Source organism: Pyrus communis, chromosome 7 (assembly GCF_963583255.1).
Source record: "Pyrus communis chromosome 7, drPyrComm1.1, whole genome shotgun sequence".
In the NCBI taxonomy this organism is placed as follows: Eukaryota; Viridiplantae; Streptophyta; class Magnoliopsida; order Rosales; family Rosaceae; genus Pyrus; species Pyrus communis.
Genome location: NC_084809.1, coordinates 296,157 through 322,761, shown reverse-complemented (window position 1 = coordinate 322,761; position 26,605 = coordinate 296,157). Strand labels below are relative to the sequence as shown.

Here is a 26,605-nt window from a genome sequence, read left to right as displayed (position 1 = left end):
CCTTTCTATTACACTTTTTATTGTCAACTAGCACCGTCGTATGATTAAGCTTGATCTCCTAGAATGGACTCTCAAGTAGTCAAATATTCGCCCTTTGATCAAATATCCATCAAATCGGATATTATTTATTCTTTTATATGTATTAATTTTATTGAACATAAATCGACGGTGCTGGTACAAAGGAAATTATCATAAGAATTTAGTGGACTTCGATTAATCTTAGTATTGTCGTACTGAGGCGGGCCAGAGCCCAGAAAACAACACAACACTGCACAACAAGGAATGGACCTGGGCCGATTAGGCTTTCACTGTTTAACACATAACGATACGTCGTCGTTTCAAGCTGTTGAAATCCAAGCACCTTCTCCTCCTCATCGTAGCTACCGGGCTGGGCGGATAAGGTAATGACAGTTTGTTAACAGTTATATCGGTACCAATACAGAGGAAGCAAAAAAGCCGTGAGCCGCCGCCGTTTTGTTGTAAATTGTAGAAATGGAGATAACAAGGAGCCTTCTACTCCATTCGTCTTGCTCCAAGCTTCCACTCCGCATTCCCTCCCGCCGCTCTCAAGTTCCGGCTTCCACTTTCTCAATTCCGATTACGTCTCGCACCCTCTTCCGAAAACCTCTCGCCGCCTCATGCTTCGCCTCCGACGGCGGCGATTCCAGTGAGTTCGACTTTTGAATTTCTGATTTATGCTTTCATGCGCGCCATGTTTGAGAATTTACTCTTGTCACTTTGTTTATTTGAAGGCTCGGCAGCCAAGGTTTCTGTAGCTGACCCCTCTTCGGTAGTGAAGGTGGGCTTCATGTTCATGGATGGATTCGCCTTTGTTTCATCATGAATTCTGAAATTTTAATTTTTGTTCTCGTTTGAAGTGCTGATTGTAACTGTTCAGTTTTAATTCAGAACAAGGCAATAGATATAACCCCTGAGCTGAAAGGAACTTCCATATTTCTTGTGGGTAAGCATTAATTTACTCGTTGCTTTGTAAAACTAAAATGCATTCAAAACTCGAATCCTTGCCTTGCGTGGTTACGAAATAGAATGATGATGATCTTTTTGGTGGAAAAGGCATGAAGAGCTCCATGAAAACCAGTTTGGGGAAGCTCCTAGCCAATGTGTTGCGGTATTATTACTTTGACAGGTACCTCTATATTCTACATTTATAAAATATCAGGATAAGTTTCTTTGCTCTAGATGTATTAGCTGAACTTGTAATTTGTGTTGTTTCGTCCAGTGATAGTTTGGTTGAGGAAGCTGCTGGCGGTGAATCTGCTGCCAAATTGCTTAGGGAGGCTGACACAAATGGTTATCGGGAATCTGAGGTGATAGTTTTCGAAGTATTGGGTGTTCGCTCACCTTAATACAAGTTGGATTTAGTAACATTCTGATGTGGATTATTTGGGTTTTATGCATGTATAAATTGAGATATTGGTGCAGACTGAAGTATTGAAGCAATTATCATCCATGGGTCGATTGGTGGTTTGTGCTGGAGATGGTGCAGTTCAGAGTTCAACTAATCTGTAGGATTATCAAGATCACTTAGTTCTGACATCATTGTTACAATCCTTTGTCATTTATTTATATATAATGTTAGTTGTGCATTTTCTGACTCACTTCAGAACATGTATAGGGCTCTTCTGAGATATGGAATCTCTATATGGATTGATGTACCTGTAGACTTGGTGGCCAGGGGCATGATCGAAGATCAAAGTCAGCTTCCTGCACTCAACGTATCTGCTTCAGCATCTTATCCAGAGGTCATCTCTTCCTCCTCAAACTTATAACCGTATACAGCGTACTCTTTTGTTGGCCTGAGAAGGAAAATAAATGGACTCTACCACTTAACATTGTGCAGCAGCTTAGCCCTGATGATTGATACTTCTGATGTTGATAACCAGGTTTTGACTCACCTAAGTACTTTGTATGAAGAAGTCAGAGGTGGATATGAAACAGCTGATGCAACCGTTTCCATTGAAAGTATAAATAACTCCGTAAATCTTTCCTTGTTTTTAATGTATTAGATTATGTTTCCTTGGCAGTTCTAATGATTTTGTTTTTGTCCGATCAGAACTAGCTTATCAATTAGGTTATGATGATTTTGGTGATGTAACCATAGAAGACGTGGCATTGGAGGTATTTAAGCAGGCTAGTTTTGAAATGCATACATTGTTTGAAATTTAAGGCAAACTGATTTAAGGAGGCAAACCCTTGGATTGTTTTCCTCTCTATCTGTGAATTCAGGTTCTGAAGGAGATAGAGAAACTGACCAGAGTAAAGAAGATGATGGAAGCGGCGGCAAGACCATTTTAACAGTCCGGCGGTGCAGAGCCCCATTTTCAGCAGTTGGAACTAGTTTCTGCTGTAATACCAAATTCTGGGGATGGCACCCTGAGGCTTTGTGCATGTCGTGTGTTGGCTACAATTCTGTGTTTGTTTTCCTCAACCAAAACGGCGCATTGGCATTAGCAAGTCTCATGAATTGAAAGGCTGGGAATTCATTCCCGAGAAATTGGAAAACTTTGATGGAACGAGATGTGTTTGTAAGGGTAGTATTTTCAAGTTTGAACGCACCTTTTTTACCTTGCGGACGCTCCGCTCTTGTTGATTTTACTTTAATTATTTAATCTAAAGGCTTAATAAACTAGAAGAATGTGTATGAGGTGAGAAAGGGTGGTGAAAATTATTTCTCTAAAGCTATATGCTTTCATTGATTGCTTAAGAGTAATTGTTAGGAAGATTAAATTTCAGAACTAAATTTTATAAACTAAATAATATGGTTGTTGATGATTGGATTATTACGTAAGTGTGATTAACGAGCTTATTTTCTATTAGTGATATATCATTTAATTTTTAAATTTAATTTAAAATTTTAGATATATATTGATCGTTATACATCTCTTACATTACCCTTTTCTAAAACCAAGAAGTAAAAAACAATTGAATTGGCAGAGAAGGTGTCGTATGATCCTGACATCCTGTCATGTGACACCACGTGCCCTATACAAAGCAGTAGGCCCTTAAAGTTTGGGGCTTGGCCCAATTGAAAATAAGGCGGGTTGGTGGTGGGTGGTGCATAGAAAGGAGCAAAGAAAGTGTTGAGGCAAAAACAATGAAATTAGCAAAGGGAACACGATTAGCATCCTGAGTAGTCCTGTCCTGACTCAATTGGGTCGTCGTCGGTAGACTGACTGAGTGGTTATCAGTTTAAATGTGGACCTGTTGACACGTCTCACTCTGACTACTGGATCGCCTGCTGCAGCGTTATGCTCGGAGGCCCATGCGAAAGTGAAATGGATTAATGTTTTTGAAAAAGAAAGAAGAGTGGGCAGGAGGCTGGAAGGGGACTTTGATGATGAGATTGGGATGTGCTTGAGATTCCTGGTTTGATTAGTCGTGTTTTTATGTAAGAGATGAGAAATTTTATTTTTTAAATTATTAAATTTTTAACAAATATATCTTATTATTTGTATAGTGACATATGATGTATCATTTTATGTGCCGATCACACTGAAAAATCTATCGTCATGGAAATTTTTTTTATTGTGATGGGAACACGAGTGTTATATTATGTGTTTCTATGTAAGTGGTGGAAATTTTATTTTTTAAGTTATTAAATTTTTAACACATCATTTGTATAGTGACATTTGGTGTACGTGCCGGTCATATTGAAAAATCTCTCGTCGTGGAGAAATTTTTTATTATGACGGGAACACGAGTATTACACTACGTGTTTTTATGTAAGTGGTAGAAAATTTTATTTTTTTAAGTTATTAAATTTTTAATACACATATCTCACAATTTGTATAATGACATGTGATGTACTAACCATGTACCGGTTCCACTAAAAAAATCTCTATTAGTCTTGAGAAAGTAGGTATAAAAGCAAATGCAGTGGCAGCGGAGGCGGTTAATGGTTAATAGAGCGCGCTTTATACGTGTAGGTAGATCTGTACTTAGAGATTGCATATGCAAAACCATACAAAGTGAGAGGCAGGCAGGGTAAGACTCATTTTTCGTTTCATTTTTAAACTCAAAGCGTCCAAAAGTAAAAAGAAAGTTAAAAAATTAAGAGAGAGAGAGAGAGAGAGAGAGAGAAAGAGAGAGAGAGAAGGCAATGCAATGGTGCGAAATTGCGAACGAATGAAAAGTGCGTTTTAAAATAAAGAAAGTTAATGAAAATGATTTGAAAATTTTGAGTTTTAACTGTAAGGATAAGAAGATGTTGTAAGTGAATAATACCAGGATTTATTTTTTAATATAAAAACATGATTTTCGTTAAAATAAATAGTTCCGAAAGATTTTCGTTAAAATTTGTTTTAAAATACGTATTAATTGAGGGATTTTGAAAATTACAGCCGAGAAAAGGAAAAGGAATTGAAAATGGGAATGGGGATGACGCTTCTCGTATTTTGGGAGAATTGGGATTCGGATTGAGTCTATAAACTCGGCCTGCTTTTTCTCCTTCTCTCAGACTCCTCCTGTATTTGGTCTCTGCCTCTCTCTCTCTCTCTATTCCAAAGCCAAAGCCAAAAGCCAAAACCAAAACAAAAACCCTTGTCCCTTCTGCTTTCAACCGAAACCGATTTCAGACGCATCGGCGGTGGTTAATTTCACAGGATCGCAGTTTGCATGGAAGATCATAATTTGAGATGATTCGTTGTTTTATCTCCGCTTCTCTCGGTGGTGCCGGTGCGTCTTCTCTTCTACTGCTAAATTACTAATCACTCTCTTTTAACTTAATCCGTCTCTGTTACTATATTATACGTATTACTAGTAAAACCAGTCAAATAAGTCTGTCCTCGTCTTTCATGGCGGCCTCTGTTTCTCTTGGTCGTCTCGAGTATACGTACGTTCTACACTCGGATTGCTCTTGCTCTTAAGATCAGTGCTTTGATCGTCATTTTTCGTGTTTTCTCAACTCATTCGTGTGAATATTGTTTCAGGCCTGGCTACTGATTCTTCAGGCAATCATGAATTATATGCGTTTCATGACTTGCTGCGACGGAGGTCTGAACATCTGCGCTACCCATGATCCTCGCACGACTCCGATGCGCTTAAGTTTCTCTTTGGAGAGAGTGGTAACTCAAATGTTTGGATTCTGGCTCCCTTTGGTAGGTACTTAGCAGTTACTAGTAGCTTCTACAGACCACTTGTGTTCTTAATTGAAGCAGAAATTAAGAGCACTTATTAGTTATACTCACAGCGCTGGGAAATTGCAAATTTTTGTTGTTCATTTGATTGGAAGTACAGCTCTATCAATTGATGAGCTGATGCGATCCGATTCCCGCGACATCCCTTCCCATTGTAGAAAAAAAGAGGACAGAAAACAAAAGAGAGAGACGAGTTCGGGATCAACCCTGTGAAATTTAGAAATGGGATTGCCTCAGGTGCCCTTGACTGGAACTTCTGAGGAGGTGAAAGCTGCTTCTCTGGGCTCCTTTTTACAAAGCCCGCCTCGATTTTCTAGTATGAGCACATGTGATATGGATGGGATGCTTGGTGGAAGTGCAAGCCAAGTGGGGGTAAATCCATTATGCTCCTCTTTAGGAGATTACCAGACAAGGACCTCCCTAGAATTTTCAAAGCTCCCCGATGATTCACTTGGATTTAGAGGGACCGCGCAAGTCACTAACAATGTTCATGGTTTGTCAATTGTTTCTGTTGATAAAGCTGGTCAGATCACTACAAGAAATGGACAGAATATTCTGACACCTGCTTCTAGGATTGTAGGTTTTGAATCAAGCGGAACAAGTTCTCTAAATGATGACTCCAAGCGTGTTTCATGTGGGCACGTTCACTCCTCTTCTGCAGTTAATGTCACAACTAATGAAATTGTGACCAGTGGGTCTCTAGTGAGGAAGCGATTGTTGTCCTCATTGAATACTACGCTTTTTCCGCACCAGTTTGAAGGTGATCATTTAAACATTGGTTGCAGAACTTCTGGAGCAAATTATCCTGCTGTGAGTGATAATTTTAGTACATCTATCGCACATGATTATAAGAAAGCAAATGTTGGGAGCAAAGGTAGTTTTACCATGCCAACTTGGTCTCCATCTAGTTGCTTGGAGCAGAAGAGCATGCCACATGATAGTGGTATTATGGAATCCATTTTTTTCACAAATGGCCCTTTGCTGGAAAACAAGGATATCAGACCTCAAAATAGTTATCAATCTGCACCTAAACGTGATGAGTTGAGAAAGCGGAGTAATGCAAAAATCCAAAGTGGGGCAATATCCATATCTCCAAAGGAAGTGATCTCACCTTTGCATTCTTTGTCACCTCTTGGCCCCAGGTTGTCTGAAAGATTGGAAATTGCAGGGGGCTCCAGGACTACTGACAAAGAGTTGGACGATTGTCATTCAACCTTAAGGAACGTAAAACAAACACTTGACAAGTCTGATGCAGACATTCTCTTTTCCCCTGAAGTAGGGGAGTTTAAAATTGCTAGTAAATTATTGGAAGATGTTGATGTTTTTCACAGGGAATTCCTTCCTTGTTCTCTAGAGAATAGTACTGGCATAAGTTATTCTTTGTCCCACGGGTCAGCTCCCACCTCCCAATGGATGAGTGGGCTTTCTGTCGGGAGATCCTTGGTTGGTTCATTCGAAGAATCTCTACTGTCTGGTCGGTTCATATCAGGGAAACCCAGTCAGGTTAGTGTCAATGTTTCTGCTGTGTAGTAAATCCTGTACATTATTCATTGTTGCTATGTTATAACTGCTGGAGTATTTAAATATGTAGAGAATCGATGGTTTTCTGGCTGTGCTGAGCATCACTGGGGGAAACTTTTCTCCGCAATCACAGAAGCTTCCTTTTTCAGTAACTAGTGTAGAAGGTGATTGCTATTTATTGTATTGCGCATCCATACATCTTTCGAGAAATTCTGCATTGAATAGGAGTGGAGTACAAAAGATTAAACGAGGCCTCAGCAATGATGGTTCACCGACTGTCACAAGCCGCCTACGCATTCCTGTGAAGGGCCGTATACAATTGGTATTTGTTGTCTGTTCCTGCTGTTATAAGCATCCATTTTATTATCTATTGCCAAAGATATTGAAGGGTCAAGTTTTTCATTACCAGAGAACTTGTTTGACTGAATTACTTGTTGAAACCGTCACTTTATGTAGCATGTTACATTGCGATGGGTTATCATTAGTAGTCATACTAAATTAAGCTCTCCATACTTTTGATTTATGCAGGTTCTAAGCAATCCAGAGAAGACACCTATTCATACTTTTCTTTGTAACTACGATTTAAGTGACATGGCAGCTGGTAGCAAAGTAAGTTGAGTGTTCGTATCTTGTTGCTACTATACTATGTGATGCTTACGAACTTTGTATTAAATATAATTTGTTAAAAATTTATCTATCATTATAAATTTGAAATGTAGCAGAGTTGTAATCCCGCATCCAAGGAGAACGTATGTTTACATAGCAACTCATACAGCTTTCTAAATTGTATACCGTGCATGCATTGAATTAGATCTCTACCTAAAAATTAACTTCAACTTGTGAATTATATTGCCCTTAAGCTGCGTTGATGGATTTTCAAACGATTTTGTAGTTATAAATTCAATGTGTATGAAAAACAATAAAGGACTATAGAATTATGTTGTGTGGTTTATGATATTCCATGTTTCTGAGGCTACTTTAATATTTTTTTTGTTTTGTTCATTTCTTATCTGTTCAAAACAAAGTAGACTTTCTTACGCCAGAAGGTCACCTTAGCATGCAGCCCAAATTCTCCCCAGTTGAGACAAGGGAAGACTGATTTGAACTCAAAAGTCATAGAGAAGAAGGAAGTAGAGAATACAGCCGGAGTAGGCATTGTACATACAACAATATCTGTAGATCAGAAAACTGAAATTAGAAGTGAAGACTCTAATTTTGTGGATTCAATAGATGAGGGAGATATGTCCAACTTATCCCCTAAACTGGGAAGGGGATCCAATGCTTCGTTCCTTGTTGAGAAGAGCCTCAACAATGAGGAGTACCGAAGCAGCAATGGAAAGGAGCGCAAGTGTGCTGATGCATGCTATGGAACCGACAGGAAGCACAGACATGGTTGTTCAAGGTTCAATCAAAACAGTAATGGTGCTCTCCGCTATGCTCTCCATCTCCGTTTCATATGCCCTTTTCCCAAAAGAAGTTCTAGGACAGTCCAGAGGTGCAAATCAGATCCCCTATCTACACCACAAAGAACAGGCTTAGACATGGATGGGGAGCGCAGATTCTACCTATACAATGACTTGAGGGTCGTATTCCCTCAACGCCACACAGACGCTGATGAGGGAGAGGTAATGTGCATATTTACTTGGTCATGCATACGCATCACACGCTCATATATCAAAACGAAAGTGATCTTGATGAAGGGGATATTTTTGCATTGCTGCACAAATATGAATGCTTTTAAATTTGCATTCGTCTTCGCGTTGTGCTATATCTTGTGAAAGCTTAGCTGATTATGCTCTATCTCTTCTTTGGTTCTTTTAATCGCAGTTGAACGTGGAATACCATTTCCCGGAGGATCCAAAATACTTCGACATCAACTGAAACGTCATTTTCCCTTGTTTTTGTTTATTGTACTCCTCTGTGTACATATTCTCGTATATATAACTTTCTTTTGGTTGGTTGGTTGGTTGGTTATGGTGACTGAGACTTTGTAACGTGGGGATTAGTTTGGGCCGGGCCATTGCTCTTTGTTCCTTTTTGGAGGGAAACTCCCGATATTGTGTTTGAATTTGTGGGGCCCATCAGTCACACATAAGCACAACAATAGGAAGAAAAAAAGTTGAATTGACTCAAAAGCGACGAGGGGATGGAAAAAAGGGAGGTGGGTTGTCTGGCCTTGCATTTTCATACTTTTTTCATGTTCTTCTGTGATGTGTAGTCACGAATAAATCACGTTAATATTTTATATTAAGTTTTTATAAAAATAATAAAACAAAAAGTAATAGGAATATAAAATGTTAACGTACTTTAATTTCCCAAAAAAATGGTTTCTCCATGCAAATTGCAAAAAGACAATCCAAATTAAAATTCATGAACAATTAAGAAACTCATTGCTTTTTTTTATTTTTTATTATATTAAGTTATCAAATATTTTAAATATTTAGATTTAAATTAATAAAATCTTGCGTTTAACATGCATTTGATTTTCACACGAGGAGTTCCCATTGAAAGTGTATTATTAAAAATATTTTTGATTTTGGTTACGAGATCATGTGTGCAGTTGTCAAAAGGGTAAAAAGGAAAAATAGAAACATTGAGACATGAGATTTATATGGCAGGCTCGAGGTGATGTGAGGTGAGTTGAGTTAATTAGATCGATTTATCATGGTTAATCAAGCTTAAATAAATAAAATCAGAGGGGGCCAGCCATTGACGGCATGACACCTGGAATGAAAGGGAATAAGCCGACCTTGTTACCGTGCACGCGGCAGCTGCAGCCGACAACAAGTGACGACATGCATTAAGGGAAACATTGTTATTGTAAGTTGCTAATTGAAATTTACTTAAAACAATTGGAATCAAGGAGGAAGGAAGGAAGAGAGCAATGCCATTTTAGGGTTTTCTTGCTCGCCACGCAACTACATAATTAACATATCAAATTACCCATCAGATTCTCTCCAGATCATTTTGTTAAGGATTATAGAGATCCGTGAATTGTATTTATTCATCGTACATCGTGCGATCAAATTTTTTCAGGTACTGTTTGTGTTTAATTTTAAATAAAAATATTTAAAATAATTTCTGATCGCACGATGTACGAAGAACAGATACGATTCACAGATATTCAGGACCCCTGCAAAGAGAATCTGACGAGAATCCAGATTCATCAAATTATAGAGTGAGAGAGTGGATGAGTCAGTCAGTGTTAAGTCAGCAGGCATTAGGCATTTCTATTGTATAACGTCGCAGGCACACAACACAAATGAATATATATATATATGAGCCTTGGAATCTTTTTTTATTTTTATTTTCTGTTTTATGATATGCCACGCGTAACGCCCAGGTTGGTTTCTCTTCCCTTCACTTGAGCGTTTCAGTTTCCACCAATGAAATGTAGAGAGAGAGAGAGTGAAAGAGCGTATCAGTTCTCCTCTCATCCATCTTCAGTAAGAGAGAGAGAGAGAGAGAGTGAAAGAGCGTATCAGTCCTCCTCTCATCCATCTTCAGTAAGAGAGAGAGAGAGAGAGAGAGAGAGAGAGAGAGAGAGAGAGAGAGAGAGAGGAATATTTGCAGATCATGAAGGAAGAGGGTAGAGAGAGAGAGAGAGAGAATATGCAGAGACAAAACAGTTATATTAGGGCCTCGTCCTTTCCAAGATCCTCATCCATTTAATTTTCGCCTCAGTTCCTATTCTGCCCTCTCTCTTTCTTTCATCTTTTTCACCTCTGGTATTGGGGTGGAAGAATGAAGGTGTGTTGTTTTAACTTTTAAGTGTGTGTGTGGAGTTTGATTGCATTTGCATATCTAATATGTTTGTCACTTGTGAGCGAGTCAGTTTGGAAATATTATATGGCTTCTATCTACTTTGACTTTAAAATTTTAATTTTAAAAGAAAAGGAAATGCTAAGGAGACTTTCTAAAAGTAGAACTCTTCGTCACCTCATGTTTTTTGCACAAATAATGTGTCAACATTATAAAACAACGTGCCAAAAATATAAATTAGTGAAGAGTTCATGAAATGTTCCACTTTAAAAGAGTATTCTTGGCATTTCTCTAAAAAAAAAAAATCAACCTCATTAATTATTAACTAAATAATTATTAAATCAGTGGTAATAATATGATTTGATAGGAGATGATACAAGCTAGTTAGGCACTTAACAACTTCAATCAATGTGCCCCAACTCTTGTCACTACTTTTTGTGCATACCATGCGAGGGCAACCTTGGTAAATAGAAACGCACCTACGCATTCTTCAAGTCCCAATTTTATCCTTTCTTTCGACTATTGTTCTAAAAATCTCCGCCTATACCCCATTTAGGTGTTAGGTGGTTGATCATCGTCCCGTTTAAGGCACATACTTTTGAAAATTAACAAAGGACGCCTAGAATACTTAAATAAACATACATTATATGCTTGTTCCTCATGTTTTCATTATGTTATAATACTTCATTATATATATGTCATTCTAATTTGTAGTTTTTGATGAAATTACATATATTTTAAGTATAAATAGACACTTATTTACATGAAATATATTAGATTTACTCAAACCGTTTGACTAGCGCCTAGCGCCTAGCGTTTTTTAGAATCTTGTTTCCAGCACAAAAACCCAGCAACCAACTAAATTTCCATATTTATCCTTTGATTTTTCTTCTTGTTTTTTATTGGGAGGGAAATATCTATGTTTAATTGTTGTGCAATGGGGAGTGGGCGTCGTCGTGCCATTTGGCTGCACCCAATCGTATCCATGCGTCCTTCCTCCCGCCCCCAACTGCAACAGTTTTTGTAATCGCTACAGACAAATATGAAATCTGCACTGCCCCATGGTCTCCATTTATTCCTCCACTCGACTCCACTCCTGTCATCCTCCTCTGTACCTCCCTTTATAACACCTACACCCCTCCCTTCCTCCACAATAACCCCTCTTCTCCTTCTCTCTTTTCTTTCTCTCACTAAAACCCCCCTGCAGTCTACTGAGGGAGATAAGCTTTCTCTGTGCTCTCTGAAACTGCAAGTAGTGGTGTTTCAATGGAGGCAGAGGATGAGATGTATCATGACTTCCTAACTCAGATGAACACACCTCCCCCTCCACCTCCTTATCCTCATCATCCCAACCCTTCTCTTTCTTCTCCCTCCCCCTCCCTTTTCAATAACCTCCTCTCTTCCTCTTCTTCCCCCGGACTTCCCCTGCCACCCACTAAAACGCCTTCATCCCACCAAATTCCTACCCATCCTCAGCCCCCTACCACCCCTCACGCTCGCCGCGCTTCTTCTTCCACCGCCGCTGCAAATCGCATCTTCCAATGCCATTACTGCTCCCGCAAATTCTACACTTCCCAAGCCCTCGGCGGCCACCAAAACGCCCACAAGCGGGAGAGAGCCGCCGCTCGCAGATCTCTTCTAAGCGCCGGCGGAGGTGGCGGCTGCTCCTCCGTTCCCACCCACTCTCCTCACCATCCTCATCATGTCCCTGCTTTCAACGTCTCACCTCCCCCTACTCAATATCAGATCATGCCCACCAACGTGCCACGTCAGCATCATGATATTGATGACCATGCTCAACAATATTCGAGTGGGCCTCACGAATACCATCAGCTTCGGCAGGGCCACCACCAGCAGCAGCCAGAGGCGGCCGTACACGACAGCAGCAGCTGCTTTTTAATGGAGATGGAGCACATCATGCAGCAGGACAACCAGCCACCTTACTATTGGGCGGTGGACCTCTCCAGCATCAACACTACTAACCACCACCACCCCCACATCCCCGCCGCTGCCTCCACTTGCTCTCTTCCCCAGATGATTGACGGCCCCACCACCTCCGAGCTGCCTCAGCCCCTCTTCTCACGTGCACCCCCTTCTTCCCATACCCATCAATATTATCATCGCCATCCTCAGGATGCCACTGCCGCTCATCCTCCTCGTGACAATGCCACTCTTCACAGCCTTGACCTCTCCCTCCGCCTTTAATCATCATTCCTAGTTTACACCGTTCCTATCAGTGCTCTCTCCTAAAATCTGTCAGCCCAGTTTTCTTCTTTTTTTCAGAGAAAAAAAAAACTTAATTGCTCTTAGAAATGGATGGTTCAAGCCTTCAAGATATGGAAGGAAAGCGAAAAGTGGAAAAGTGCTTGTGGGTTTGTTTTTTTTTTTTTTTTTTTTGTAGGTTTTTTTTCTTATTTGGTTTTAGAAATTAGTTACAGAAAGTGAGAAATGTTGGGCTTCAAAGTTGATATGTAATGAGTTTGACATCTTGTTACATGAATCGATCAAATTTTCAAGCTTTATACTCTGCATTGATCTCTCTCTCTCTCTCTCTCTCTCTCTCTCTCTCTTCTCTGGTAGCCTTACTGATCATCTCTTTCTCTCTCTCTGCATTAGATGATGATGTTCGTGCATGTCAAAATTAAATGTCATCCCAAAAACAAAAATGTGTTGTCAAAACAGGGATGAAATGAATCGATGTAGTTTTTGGCACCAATCGAGATGGCATCGGACCATCGATGATTTAAATTTCTATGTTACGAATCTACCCTTCTGAATTCTGGGAAAATGCCCTGCAATATGCGGCGCGCGCGCGACCGATCACGATATTATGCTCGTCGATCAGTAGCGGGTCAGTTTTGTACAGTGGGCCACCTCAGCTGCTTTTAAGGAGGAGAAAACCTCCCACTTACATTTTAATTTTTTTCCAACAGCTGGCTGATTTGGTTACGGAGGAATAATGGTATCGCTTGCAGTTGCAGCCGATTGGAAATATTATTATTCCTCTTGTTTTTGGTCCGGTTTGAAATTTCATTTCAACAATGCTATAGTTTCCAACGTGCTCATAGGATTGTTGAAATAAAATCAATCGTCGAATCTTAGATGAAATATTGATAAGGTGGTTCAAAATTTTTTTTAACAATTCGATATTCTAAATTATTCTAATTTATAAAGAAAATTTCGAACCTGGCAACAACTATGTGACAGATTGAAAAATGACGGCACATGGATGGGTGTGTTTTGGGCACAAGGGTCGAGAGCCATATGCCAGATTTGATATGTGACTGATTTATCGTATCGTATAAACAATGGATGTGTTTTCGCGGGACTGATAGAGAGTGATAGATAAAGCAGATACTACTAGGATAGAGCAGATAATACTAAAAAGGAACCTCTAAAAGGAAGAGAATTTACCACGTATTTTTATATAAATGGTGAAATTTTTTATTTTTTAAGTTATTAATTTTTTAACACACATGTTCCACCATTTATATAATGACACATGATGTACCATCTCCTGTTTCGGTCACATTGAAAAAATCTTTCGTAAGATTCCATTCTTGCCAAGGGCAAATTTGAATTACATTATTACTATAACTCATTATGTGACTAAGCCTACCTCTCTCCCGTAGTGTAAATAATATCGTATGTTAAAAAATAAAAAAAATCCCTTTGTCATAATGCAATTGGTTAAAGTTTTTTTCTTTCAAGTTTTTAACAAAATGTATATAATATTTGTGTACTGAGCAATATCCTCGTCACACTAAAAAAATCTTCCAAATAAGGAGAAAAGATAGGGAATTTCAAAGAATTCAACTATATTATTATAAAGGGAATTGTTATTAGCACTCCAAATAAACCAGACACAATTTTGAATCAAATTTGGCCTGCATATATTGTGACGTGAGGTTTGAGTACCAACTAGCAACAGATGGATAACAAGGAAGATCATTGACGAATATCTTCGTCGGTCAGATATCGAATGTCGGAATTTCAGATGTGAGGCCAGACATGGCCCTGTATTGTATCCGAGACAATAACGTTCTATACGGATCCTTCTCTCTTTTCTCCCTCAAATAAGCAAGGCAATTCTCAACTTCTGACTTCACTTGTAAATACAGTTCACGAGCTTTCTCCCTGTCTCGTAATTCCTGCTTTCTCCCTTCACATGGTTCCCAATAACATACAAATTAAGTCAAACAGGTTGCACTTCTGATGAATTGATCATACGTAAACACATGAATAAGTATGCATCTAGAACCGCAGAATCGAAACCACAATTTACCTTCTGTTTCAATTGGTTTTCCAAAATAATAATAGAACCTGCCAGGAATTTTCGGTATGATTCCTGGCAGGTGTACATCCTGGTTTCCTACCTCCCCACCAACGCCCTTTCTGTTATCACAAGATCACATTGATATTCAACGATCAAGTTAATCTTTGGAAACAAGGATGACAAGGAAATGTATGATCACACGAAGACACGAAGATGGATGGTTCTATGAGAACATCTCAGATCAATTACCTCACTTTCGCAACCTCATCTGTTAACTCCTGTATATAGTCCTTAAGCGGAGGAATCCTCATTTGGTCGTCATAATCCAAAAATAGCTGTTACAAAGATGTCAATAATTATTCTGAGAATGAGTGGTGTGAATAACCAAAGCTCAGTAAACTTGTGCTTTTATTTAGCAAGGAAAGATAAATTAGATCAGTAAATGTAAAATAAGGTGCGCGGCCTTACTTCACCAATATCATCTTCTCCAACGGCGCCAAAAGGTACAATTTTGGCTCCAAATCTAGATGCCATTCTCACAAACTCCGACTGTTCTGGCCAGAATAACTTATATTCCTCCCCCTGGATACATTCCAAGTTATGTTTAGTGGAACTGATCCACTAAGATATTTGGATTCTAGGCTTATCTAGTCTTCTCAGACAAAAATAATAACAACAATAAAGTGATTGTTACCTTCCGGTGAAGAGCCTCACGCACTCCACCTGGATAGAGTAGGACGTGAGACTTTGTAGAGAGAAGTTTGTAAAAGTTTGCACCAGAGACAGGAACTGCACCCATAAGTCTGAATGTGTCGAATGCTGATAGATCAGGAAACTTTCCTTCTCTCAATTTTATAAACATCATCGGATGTGCTATTCCTCGCATTAGGATGTTTCTTTCCTCCATCATCTGAGTTACCATGGGAGCCAATTCAAACCCCAGTAACATGTGATAACCAACAAACAATACAGGACCCTCAGAAGGTATCCCGGCAAGGCCCCTCACAATCTTCCCATCTGGTAAAGTTGAGAACATCACTGGGCTAGTGACCATGGTTAACAATCTACGCATAATGCACAGTGATCAGACATTAGTTTAAAAATAAAATAAAAAGTTAAGGGTTGCTTGCAGAAGGGGAGGGGTGTTGGTTAGAAACATTGGAGCAAGCTTATGCATAATTTCCATCAGCTCTCTTGTCTGTGGTTCAATATAATATGACACATAAATAAAGCTACTGTCTAGGATCAAACCATTAAGCATAAACAGAGACATAATGTAGGGGGCTTCATTGACAGCTAGGATAGCAGAAACCACAACTGCAATTGTAAATTCCATGAAAATATCACCCACCTGTTTGATTCAATTATATTTTTGACTTCTAAAGGCGTTGGCGGTATGTAATCAGTAACAAAGTCATGAGTACTGGAACGACGATAGACACCAGTTGCCTTGATGACAGTCACCAAATCAAAAGGATCTTCCTGCCATGGATTGCGAGAACAATATACATATCAAAGTAAAAACTTACAAACTCAAAAAAATTTGGTTATAAAAATGACAGCATAGCATTGGAATATTAGAAATTGCAGACAGTAGCAAATTCAACAAAAGTTGATTCATTACTCTAATTAAATGACCCTAAGAATCTAACTCTACCATTTAACTTTTTTCCTTGGAGATGTTGGGTTTGGAAAAGTAGCAGAGAGAAATTCACTTATTTATCAGGGCTTATACTATCACCAATAAGAATGTACACAAGCACACAGAGAAAACAGCGTACCAAGAAGAGGAAATGGCCGCTGTTAGCAAACATACGAATCTCACATTTTGCAAGGGTGTGTTTCAGTCTTTCTCCTTCCGCTTGACTAGGTAACAACTGATCCTGTCCACTAATAGACAAATAAAAGATAAGTTAGCCTCATCATTCTAGAAAGATGACAATCGAAAGCAGTAAAGTGCTCTGATGCATGATTATACTTGACCAGTAGATCACAACTATTCAAATAAATTTCCGTAAACTCAAATTACACCTTATTTTAAATGTTTACTTGCAAACTCTTCGGGTCTGTTAATCATCCATAGTAGCGTTGAAATACAAATACATCAAGTCGAGTCCTCCAACATTTGTTTCAGAAAAGTTTTCTTGAATTTGTTTCTTTTTTAATTGGGAGAAGAGGGTGGGTGGGTTTAAATTATCAATTGTAAGTGACTGCTTTCTTAGTCACTATCAAACGAATAAGCAGAAATAAATAAATAGACCTGGAAAGTATCAGCGTTTGAGCTTTTACAGCGTGGAGACGTGAATTGGCATATGGAGATGCTGATCTAATCATTTGTAGCTTCCACAGAAATGTTTCTCTAGGTAAGATATCAGCAAGAACCTGTGGCTTCAACCATTAATTCTTTCCGCTAGATTCAACTACACTTCATGAGATATAAGTACGCAGAATACACACAAAAGATCAGAAGAGACCAATCTCTTAACTGACTTCAAGAGTATTGATTATATGATAACTTATAATGCTACATAAGAGATCCTTGAAAGCAACATGTCTGAAGCATCATAAGTATCCACCTATGGAATGAGGATTGAACAGATTCTGAATAAATGTATAGAGTGATCCAACTTGTGGGCGAAAGTAATGTTAGTTTGTTACATAGTTGTGTCTTACAGAGAGGTAAGATGCTGATGCAAGAAGATCGCGTGATAGCTTCTCAACTGTCTGTGGCAGAGGAAGTCCAAGTCCCGTCTCCAAGTTACCCATCAGAAAACCTAAATTCATGCAAAAGAGTTGCAGGTTAATGAATAAAATTATTTTGTAGCAAGCACATGAACTTTGAGCCAACAATTCACCATAATTTGGAGCAACGAACATTAAAAAAGGTGGTATAAAGAAAGCAGACCTGTCATTGAGCTCAGTATGTGAGGAGGGCTGAGAGGAAGTGAGTCAGGAATGACCTGCAGTAAAGGTATTAACGGTTGAAGCTGGGACTTGCTGAAGGACGTAGCTGCGCATGGATACCAGGTAGGAGCTAACCCGAGTGAGCAAAAGTATCAATTGAATAACTTCTGTCTTAGAGCTAAATTATTTAGCTTTTATATAAATGCTAAGCATTTTGCCTTTATCTAAGAGGAATTGGTGAAAATTCAATGGACCTAATACATTTAATACATGACTTTTCATATCTCAGCATGCCTATTTAGTACTTATTTATCCGGGAATCTATAAACTTTGAATCAAAATGACTTAATAGGAAGCAGCGTCTTACCTGGATTAGCCAAAATTAGAACAAGGTCAATATCAGGGTTAAGGGCAGCCACGGAAAGCGCAAGGCATGCTCCAAGAGATTCTCCAACAAGATATATAGGCCTATTTGGTGCGAGACGATGCTGTGACCGAACTGTTCTTTCAACCAGCTTCACTAGGTCTGGCACACGGAAATTAGTAGAACAACCAAATTACATATGAATTCATCTCTTTCATCCAACAAAATAGGAAAACAGAAACAAGGTGCACCATTTTATCTTCTCCACATGATTTTCACCACACTGTTACGAATACTATGAGGACCGGATGAAGCAAACATTTTGTGCAACACAAGATCAACAAAGCTAAATGCATTTAAAAAAAAAAAAGAAGGAAGAACCTGTGAATGTTGTTCGATCCTTGGCAGGGATATGGAAGCACCAGACATCGAAAATCCTTCACATATCAAGTAAAAAAAAGCATATATGATATCAAATCAAGTAATTAAATTAGTCTAGCAGGAGGAACTAACTTATTTAGTTCAGAAAATAAATAAATAAATCAATTCCGAAATGCACTCAAACAAATTTGTGATAGGACGTACTTTCCAAGTTTCTGATGATGCCTTATGAGCCCAAGTCCAGTGCCATCAATTCCTGCACGATTCATTCCAAAGATTTTTAAGAAAAAAAAATTTTCGAAATAAAGTCGAATTATTTGAGCTCATTTTTTGAATAAAGGAAAAGATATAGCAGTAAAATTACAAGGTTGAGCAGTAATTAGACTCGTGCGATAATCATTGAGCTTTTATGTTAGTGAGCGATCGCAAATCAGAATCATTTTTTCGTAATCGAAAGTTCACATTTGCAATGATGGTGATGATGGCATCCTTTGCAGAGATTTAAGAAAAGGTAAATGTCGGATAAAAGTGGAAAAGCAGAGGGATTTTTAATACCAGGCAAAAAGAGAAGCAGAGGAGAATCGTCCAAGCGGGACCCGCCGCCCAAAGGAGAGAACCAGCGAGGCGGTCCACCGTCGGAGCTGATGAAATCCTTGGCTTGCTCGAAGTAATCCTTCAAGCTCAGGCCTTGGTCTTCCGCATCGAACCTGTACTCCTCCTGACCAGCCTGCCTCTTAGTCTCTGCAGCTGACGTCGTCGTCGTCGTATGAGCTTCCTTCTCAGACGACCTGCCGCTTGCGATGTTCGCTGCTGTCAGAATCGTCGGAGTGTGGTCTGTTGACGCAGCGGCTAGCCTCCGCGACGGAATCGAGATCGGATTGAACTTTGATCTTCCGGATGAGGATGATGATGACGACGTCGGTTCCTGACGGATAACGGATGGCAGGCGGGCGGGGAAAAGACAAACTCCGGTGGAGGCCATGGAATAATAGAGGCAGCTGGTGGGACGGCCGAATCGGCCGATGGCTCCTGCTGACGGTATTTAGAGATTTGAACGCTTGATAGTGAGAGTTATTTTTCCATTTGAGGAATGAAGTTCAAGCATTGAAATTAAATAGATGGATTGCTGGCCTTATATTGTATTTATAAAATAATTGTTTTGTTGTTTTTGTGTTTTGTTTTTGTCTTGTTTGCTTGGATTGCTGGAACACTTAACTGTCAGCAGTTCGAGTGGCAAAGCAGAACACTGCTCTACTAAAGTGTTACTACTACGTAACTACAGTGGATGAGGAGGGCGAGGGACGGAGGAGCCGCGGGTGGTCCAAAATTCCGGAGAGGCGGCTGTAGAGTTGTCTACGGTGGCATTGTCCTCCTTTCTCGCTTCGTTGTCATTGCCGTTCGCAGTTTTGTCCAATTTGGGATAAAAAAACGTGAGCACTTGGATGGCATGTCACTGCCTCATAATGTATTCTTTTATTGAATTATTGCATAGCTTAAATATGTAGGATCCCATTTAGGTAAAGAATGATGCATTCAGCCGAACGTACAAAAGAATCTATTATTACTTATACATCTTCAGTGGATAATACGACATCATGTGCTCTAACATTTTTCATGTTACATTGTATTATTAGTTTAGAATAGCGTTGTTCAATGTCTAGGAAAATCTCTTTCAATATCTTCATCCTGTATGACAATTTTTTTATACAATGATACTGATAAAATGAGAATTTAATAAAGGGAACTTTAACTAAAATTTTTTGGTACTATTCATTTTAACGAAAAATCACATTTTTACACTAAAAATAAGTTGAGAAAAATAGTTTGTAAATTCAGAAGGAGCAGTGGAACAATTTGTTGGACTGATTCAGCAATATAAATTAGAAAGTAGACGAAGGACTAGTGTGCATGAATTGACGAGGACCCGCGTTGATGGCTCGCGCTGCTTGCCCCAAACAATACTCAAAATTAACTAACTTTCAACTTTGTCAGACTGAACTCCAATTCCTTCTTTGACCAAAAATAAAAAATAAAACAAAAATTCAAATTATTTTTCAAATAGTATGATATACATCTTAGATTTTTAGCCAACGTTGCCCATGTCCAAATTTTTTGCATTTTGTTTTTATTTTTTAGGGGTGTAATATCCACACACCATATTTTACTTCTCACATATTTTTTTAAGATGTGTGGATAGCACATCTCATTTTCTATTATTTGTGTGGGTGGAATTGAATCGTTGATCAAGGGACGTGTGTCACTCTCACCTGCATAAAAAATATTATGAAATTGTTTACTCACCCAAACAGCTTAATTAACTCCTTAAACTAACACCAACTTAAACACGGGATCATCATTTTATATAATTCTTCCAGAAAGTCCATATACAAAATACAGTACAAGGAGTGATGATTAAACTACAATTCAACATGTGCCAATTAATCCTGGCCTTCATCTCTCTATTTTTTATTTGTGTAACTCAAAACTTGGGACTGTTTCTGTTTAGGTTAATATTTGAACATTGGGTTGTAAGTGTGAGAAAGCCAAGATATGCCAATTAGAAGAAGATTTGCCCGAAACCCAACACCAGGTCCAGAGACAAATTGGCGCATTTCCATTAATGCATAGACCATGTGCCTATAATTTAAATGACAAGTGATAGAGACTAACTCACAATCAGCCAAAAAGCACTTTTCAGTGGCAATACAAGTAAAAAGTTGATGAATCATTAAGATGCTTTCGGGTAAGAGCAAAGGCACTGCAATTGGGCTAATTTGCTTATGAAAGGTGGAAGAGTCCCCAAAGATAAGGACACTCAACCAATCAAACAAACAAACATACAAACTCTGATCTCAAGTCAGATTTGCATCTAAGAGTTGAAATCAACCCAGATTCAGTCCTATTTAGCGACAAGCTATCTTTTTCTCTAGTTTAAAAGCTTTGTTATCTCCCTCAGTGGCGTAGTATCGATTCGTTTGTGTAAACTTGTTTACCATCCACCCCTTTCTAGCATACAAACCCCTGTAATTACAAAGAGAAGTGACTGCAAAAGGTTCAACCTTGACAAACAAGGTGAAATCTTGCCTGAAACTCTTTGTTTGTTCTCTAAATTTGTAGATCTATTACGTAATGCATTCTTCAGTATGTATTCAAGTCATATTCACATATTTTCCTACTTTAAGAGTCTCATTTGCATATGGATCTGGTTAGTTTAATGGATATGTTATCATTAAAATCAATCAAGAACCAAGCAAACGGCTAAATGGCTTAAAGGGAATCTAGACTCTCTTCATTCGAACATACAAGACTATGAACTAAAAGTCCTTGTTCACGAGGCAAGAAAAAATAACTTAATGTGGACTTAACTCATCCACGACAATCCTTTGATAATAAGAAGTCCGAGTAACTTGGGGCGCAAGTAATCGACTTAAAACACACTTGTTCTACATCTGCTATATAGAGATAGCAGTGGCACACCTAGCACTCAGTTAGTTTTGATTGCGAGCCTCAAGGCCTACACCTAAGGCCCCACTAAGGCACATTTCATAACTAACTTTGTCCTCTTCTTGTAGCACATTGACAAGTAAGAACCCGACTACACATTCAAAGTGCCAATCCCTTGGGAGTTGTGCTAAGGTGCCGAGGACCATTCCCCATGGAAATCTTTGCCCGAACAATTTCCTCATAGAAAGAAAAAAAATGGAAACTTAGGACTGTTCACAAGATAGGACAGCTGGACGAGAAATTTTGTATTATGACTTTTTATCTTTTTTTATTTATTTATATACTATATATATAAATATATATATTTATATACTATATATATAAATATATATATAAAATATAGCATATTTTCATTTTCTTTTCATTTACGGATGGTACACACGTATTTTTATATAAGTAGTGGAAAAAATTTATTTTTTAAGTTATTAACTTTTTAACACACATATCTCATCATTTGTATATTGACACGTAGTATACCACTCCGTGTACCGATCACACTGAAAAATCTTTCCAGCTTAACCACCAACATCGATTGATCATGGCTGGTGTTATTCATAAATTTCTTTTTATTTATCGAAATTTTTTGTGACAGCCCGTTCCGAAAATTTTAAAACGTACGCGTGAAAAGACAATTTTGCCCATAGTGTGATTTTTACGTTGTGTGGTTGTTTTGAGTTGGTGTGGCTGGTCGTTTTCACGTCGAACTCGGGATACCCGATTTTTGGCACTGTTCATGCACACGTAAATTCTTATGTTTTTGGGAATTTCAAACTTGTAGAAAGCTTGGTGAGGTCCTTAGGAGGCTCGGGGTGGTTCGTTTGAAGGTTTTGGACGTCGGGATCGCGAGTTTCGAGGTTGGCCGGAGTTGGGGGTATTTTCCCGGCGAGATTTCATGGATTTTAGCACTTGAAAGTGGTATGATTTTGTTCCTCTCATTGTAAGCTTCAATTTGGTACCAATTTTGTGAAATTTGGTTGAAAAACGAAGAATATATCACGATTTGAAATTTCCCCGATTTTCCGGCGCTGGCGACGGCGCCGGAGCATCGCCAGAGAAGACGACGGAATATTCCGTCAGTTTGGACGGAATATTCCTAACGCCGTTGACAGAATCCGTTAAAGTTAATGGAATATTCCTGACGGCGTTAACTGATGCCGTCAATGTGCCAGGCACGTGCCTGCGCATGGCCGGCGCGTGAGGGCACGTGCGACGGTGAAAATTTTTTCTAAAAATATGGGGATGTTCCTGAGGTTGAGTAGATCACGTTGGTGTATTCATACACCCCATTTGAGCATTGTATGAGAAGTTATTTCTTAAGGTTGGTTATGTGCTTTAAAATTAACGTTTTTATAGTTGTTTGGCATATAGGTGATACCTATCCTGAGGACGAGCGTGGTCACGCGAGGTAAGGGGGTTACGACCCTTCCACATACCAGTGAGTAGGCTTTTGGTTTTCCGTATATACCTATATACTTATGTTTTTCCCAAAAATTGATTTGAAACATTATACGTTTATATGCCATGCCTATAGTTTGCCGTTTGTTTATGCATTGTTAGTTGCATATATATATATATATATATATATATATATATATATATGTATGTTTGGTGCTGCGGACGCACAGGTAAGTGCCAGGTGAGTTGTGATTTATGTTTACATTCAGTAGTGATTTGAGATGCATAGAGAGCTCATAACCTGCACCCCCGGTGTTAGTGCTCCCGCCCAGAGTTGGGCACAGTCCTTTACGTGATGTTCACCTCCCGCACCATACGCTCAGCTTGGATCCAAGTTAGGTGCACAGTCCTGTCGTACATACCACTTTAGGTGGTTCCGACTCATAGGTGACCCGCGATTATTCGCCCAGCCTTCACGTGATCGTAGCACTTGAGCGTATATATATATATATATATATATTACACCCAGGCTTGTCGTACAGACCACTTTAGGTGGTTCCGACTCGTGTGCAGGTCTAGTTAGTGAGACGGAGATTTGAGCTCTAGTTTCAGCCGTACAGGTCGCGTTAGGTGACTCCGGCTGACAGATTATATGGTATTGACATGATATTACCGGAGCACTTGCATTTTACTTTGAGGTTTTGGCATAGCTTATTTTCCGAGCATGATTGATATATATTTATATTATATTTTCTGGGAAGTATACAAGTTTTACGGCGATGGGTTAGAACTTGTTTATGAAATGATTTTTGAAAAGCTTTGTTTTTGCCCACTCACGCTTTTGTTTTACGCCCCTCCAGGTTCTAGTTGGCTAGCACGTTTGGTGGCTTCCCTGAGGATTTCCCCGGCATATCTGACAGACCACCACCAGTGTAGGACCACCTTTGGGTGTGCTTTTGTTGTGTCATTTTCTTCTGGACTACATTAGGCTTTCTTGCTCTGAACCTATCGTTCACACTTACGCTTGCACTTGTTCATTATTACCTTGTGTAAAGCTAGTTTTTATTTATTTGTACTATTTATATTATTATTTTATTAGTTTCCGCACTGTGCACATGGTTACGTCACTTCCACGTGACGGCCAGCATGCCCTGATCTCGATCGGGGTGTGTTATTTTTTATTAATTTTTATTTTTATTTTCTTGAATTCATTCGATCCGAGAATTGAAAATTGAGAAGTATGTGTGGGAGGTAAAATATAATGTGTGAACAACACCACCCATTCACCATGCGCTAATTAAAAGAATTAACAAGATTGGCAATGTGTCATGTCTGTTCTCTTAACCAATAATGTATGTGCACAATAACTTTTTTGAAATGTTATTATTAGCATCTCCCTACAAGAAAAAGAAAAAAAAAAAGAAAGGAAAATAGAACCATTGGTATTTAAACTTTGGTGTAATCAAAACTTTGAATCTATGGGTTAAAAATTTCTGACTACAGATCTTTAAACTCCCTGACAAGGCATGGAGAAATGATTTTCTTACAAAACATTTTTTAAAATTTCATCTAAAATAAAAGGTTTTAAATGGAAACAAAGTTTAGAAGTTCTGACGAATTTGCTTTTGTGATCATTGCTCTCATTGTGACAAAATTAAAAACTGCTGAATAATTGTTTCGTTTTTAATTAAAAAATTTAAATTAAAAATTAAAAATAAAAACGAAATGAAATGTTTCTTAATAGTGCCGGAATTTTAATATCGGAATTTCATAGATTCTTGTGTCACTCTCAGTCATGAGTCATGTGACTCGTCCCGATCTATGTTGGTTTCTTTTTCTTTCATGATTTGATTAATCAGGGGGGTTGGACTTTTCCTCTATTTTAATCAAGTAGACCACCCACATGACCAATTCCATTATATTCTAACGTTATATTATGTTATGTTATCTCTACCTCTCAATTTTCCCAATTTTTTTCTCAAAATATAATACTAAATAAGGATACACGCCAGATAGTCATGGCCCGCCATTGCCAAGCAACTGTTATGGCCGGTTCTCTGAGTGGACCGGTCCATCATAATCCTTGGGCCTTATTGGGCCTATGAGCTACACTCTCAAGTCTCTGTTGTAGTGGCTACTGGCTACTCCATATTCAATTATTCTTGGTGAGCTTGTAAATTTCCCATTAAATTAACCAACCTACAACCAGTCCATCATAAAAACCCTTCCACTAGGTGGACCCAACGCTTGCAATCTCTTTCACACAAACCCAACCTGTATTTTGGTTCATCCGGCACCACGTTGGTTCCACTCTCAACAACGTAGCAACTGCATATTAGCCAATTAGGTGATCACGCAAAAATAATATGACTTTAGTTGGCTAATTTCTAAGAGGTATACGATATGTTTCTCTAATAGTTAGTCTTTAGTTTCGGTTGAGTCCTATGTTTGGGTCTCAGAATGAGTATCATTTCCAGATTCTCTTTGTGGAGATTTTGAAAATCTTCAAATCGTGTCCGTTCATCGTACATCGTGCGGTTAGAAATAATTTTAAATATTTTTATTTTAAATTAAATATAAATTATACTTGACGAAAAATGACCGTACAATATACAATGAACGGACACGATTTAAAGATCTTCTTGGAAATGAAGAATACTTTGTTTGCATGACAATTCATTATATTTTGTGGACATCGTATGTTATCACATCATTACATATCTTTTAAGATTGTGAGATTAACGTAATTGCCTAGTCTTAGAAAATAAAACCATATTGCTTTTGGTTTTGGGTTAAGTTATTTACTTTTTTGCCATTTTATTTGAGCGGTAGGTTTCATATCAAATCAATTTATTTTAATTTATTGCGTAATTTGCCACTAACTCAACCATGACTAATTTAATTTATCTTACCTAGTCTTAGAAAACGAAATCATATTTGCTTTTGGGTTAAGTTATTTGACATTTTTTGCATTTTATTTGAGCTGTAGGTTTCATATCAAATCAATTTATTTTATTTTATTACGTAATTTGCCCTTTGGCTAGAGAGTAGTGAAACATTTTAGAGTTCGTTTGAATGTGTTTTTGAAATGACTGAAAGCGCTTTTGATGAAAATGTTTTTGAAACTAATTCTTAGTAAAAATGTAAATCAATTCTGAAAAAGCACTTAAAGTGCTTACTGAAAGAAGCACGTAAGCCCATATGGATCGCTTTATTGTTATTAATGATATGACTTAGTTTGGTCTGAATGTCTTCCACCCCTCCCTCCGTTCACCCAAAAAAATGTCTTCCACCGCTCCCTCCGTTCACCCCAAAAAAGTAAGTACAGCGTGCTAGAAGAAC

The 26,605-nt window shown here is 38.5% G+C and overlaps 3 protein-coding genes across 3 annotated transcripts; 2 read left to right on the top strand and 1 right to left on the bottom strand.

Annotated features, from left to right (window-relative positions):
* Positions 1-14: 14 nt before the first annotated feature.
* Positions 15-2,776, top strand: LOC137739186 (probable inactive shikimate kinase like 1, chloroplastic). Its single transcript, XM_068478728.1, has 10 exons — positions 15-667; positions 753-799; positions 910-964; positions 1,075-1,147; positions 1,241-1,328; positions 1,444-1,526; positions 1,637-1,763; positions 1,905-1,983; positions 2,075-2,139; positions 2,248-2,776. The coding sequence occupies exons 1-10, from the start codon at positions 493-495 to the stop codon at positions 2,314-2,316; spliced, it is 861 nt and encodes a 286-aa protein (XP_068334829.1). The 5' UTR covers positions 15-492; the 3' UTR covers positions 2,317-2,776.
* Positions 2,777-4,494: 1,718 nt separating this feature from the next.
* Positions 4,495-8,673, top strand: LOC137740340 (uncharacterized). Its single transcript, XM_068480201.1, has 6 exons — positions 4,495-4,695; positions 4,950-6,659; positions 6,748-6,999; positions 7,206-7,286; positions 7,706-8,302; positions 8,505-8,673. The coding sequence occupies exons 2-6, from the start codon at positions 5,379-5,381 to the stop codon at positions 8,556-8,558; spliced, it is 2,265 nt and encodes a 754-aa protein (XP_068336302.1). The 5' UTR covers positions 4,495-4,695; positions 4,950-5,378; the 3' UTR covers positions 8,559-8,673.
* A 5,571-nt stretch (positions 8,674-14,244) lies between these two features.
* LOC137739187 (phytyl ester synthase 2, chloroplastic-like) lies at positions 14,245-19,804 on the bottom strand. Its single transcript, XM_068478729.1, has 14 exons — positions 18,920-19,804; positions 18,569-18,620; positions 18,365-18,420; positions 17,987-18,145; positions 17,621-17,725; positions 17,389-17,489; positions 16,976-17,097; positions 16,497-16,605; positions 16,067-16,197; positions 15,410-15,779; positions 15,184-15,297; positions 14,965-15,050; positions 14,725-14,834; positions 14,245-14,601 (listed from the first exon to the last, which is right to left on the bottom strand). Exons 1-14 carry the CDS (start codon positions 19,344-19,346, stop codon positions 14,411-14,413), a joined length of 2,133 nt encoding a protein of 710 aa, XP_068334830.1. The 5' UTR covers positions 19,347-19,804; the 3' UTR covers positions 14,245-14,410.
* Positions 19,805-26,605: the final 6,801 nt, after the last annotated feature.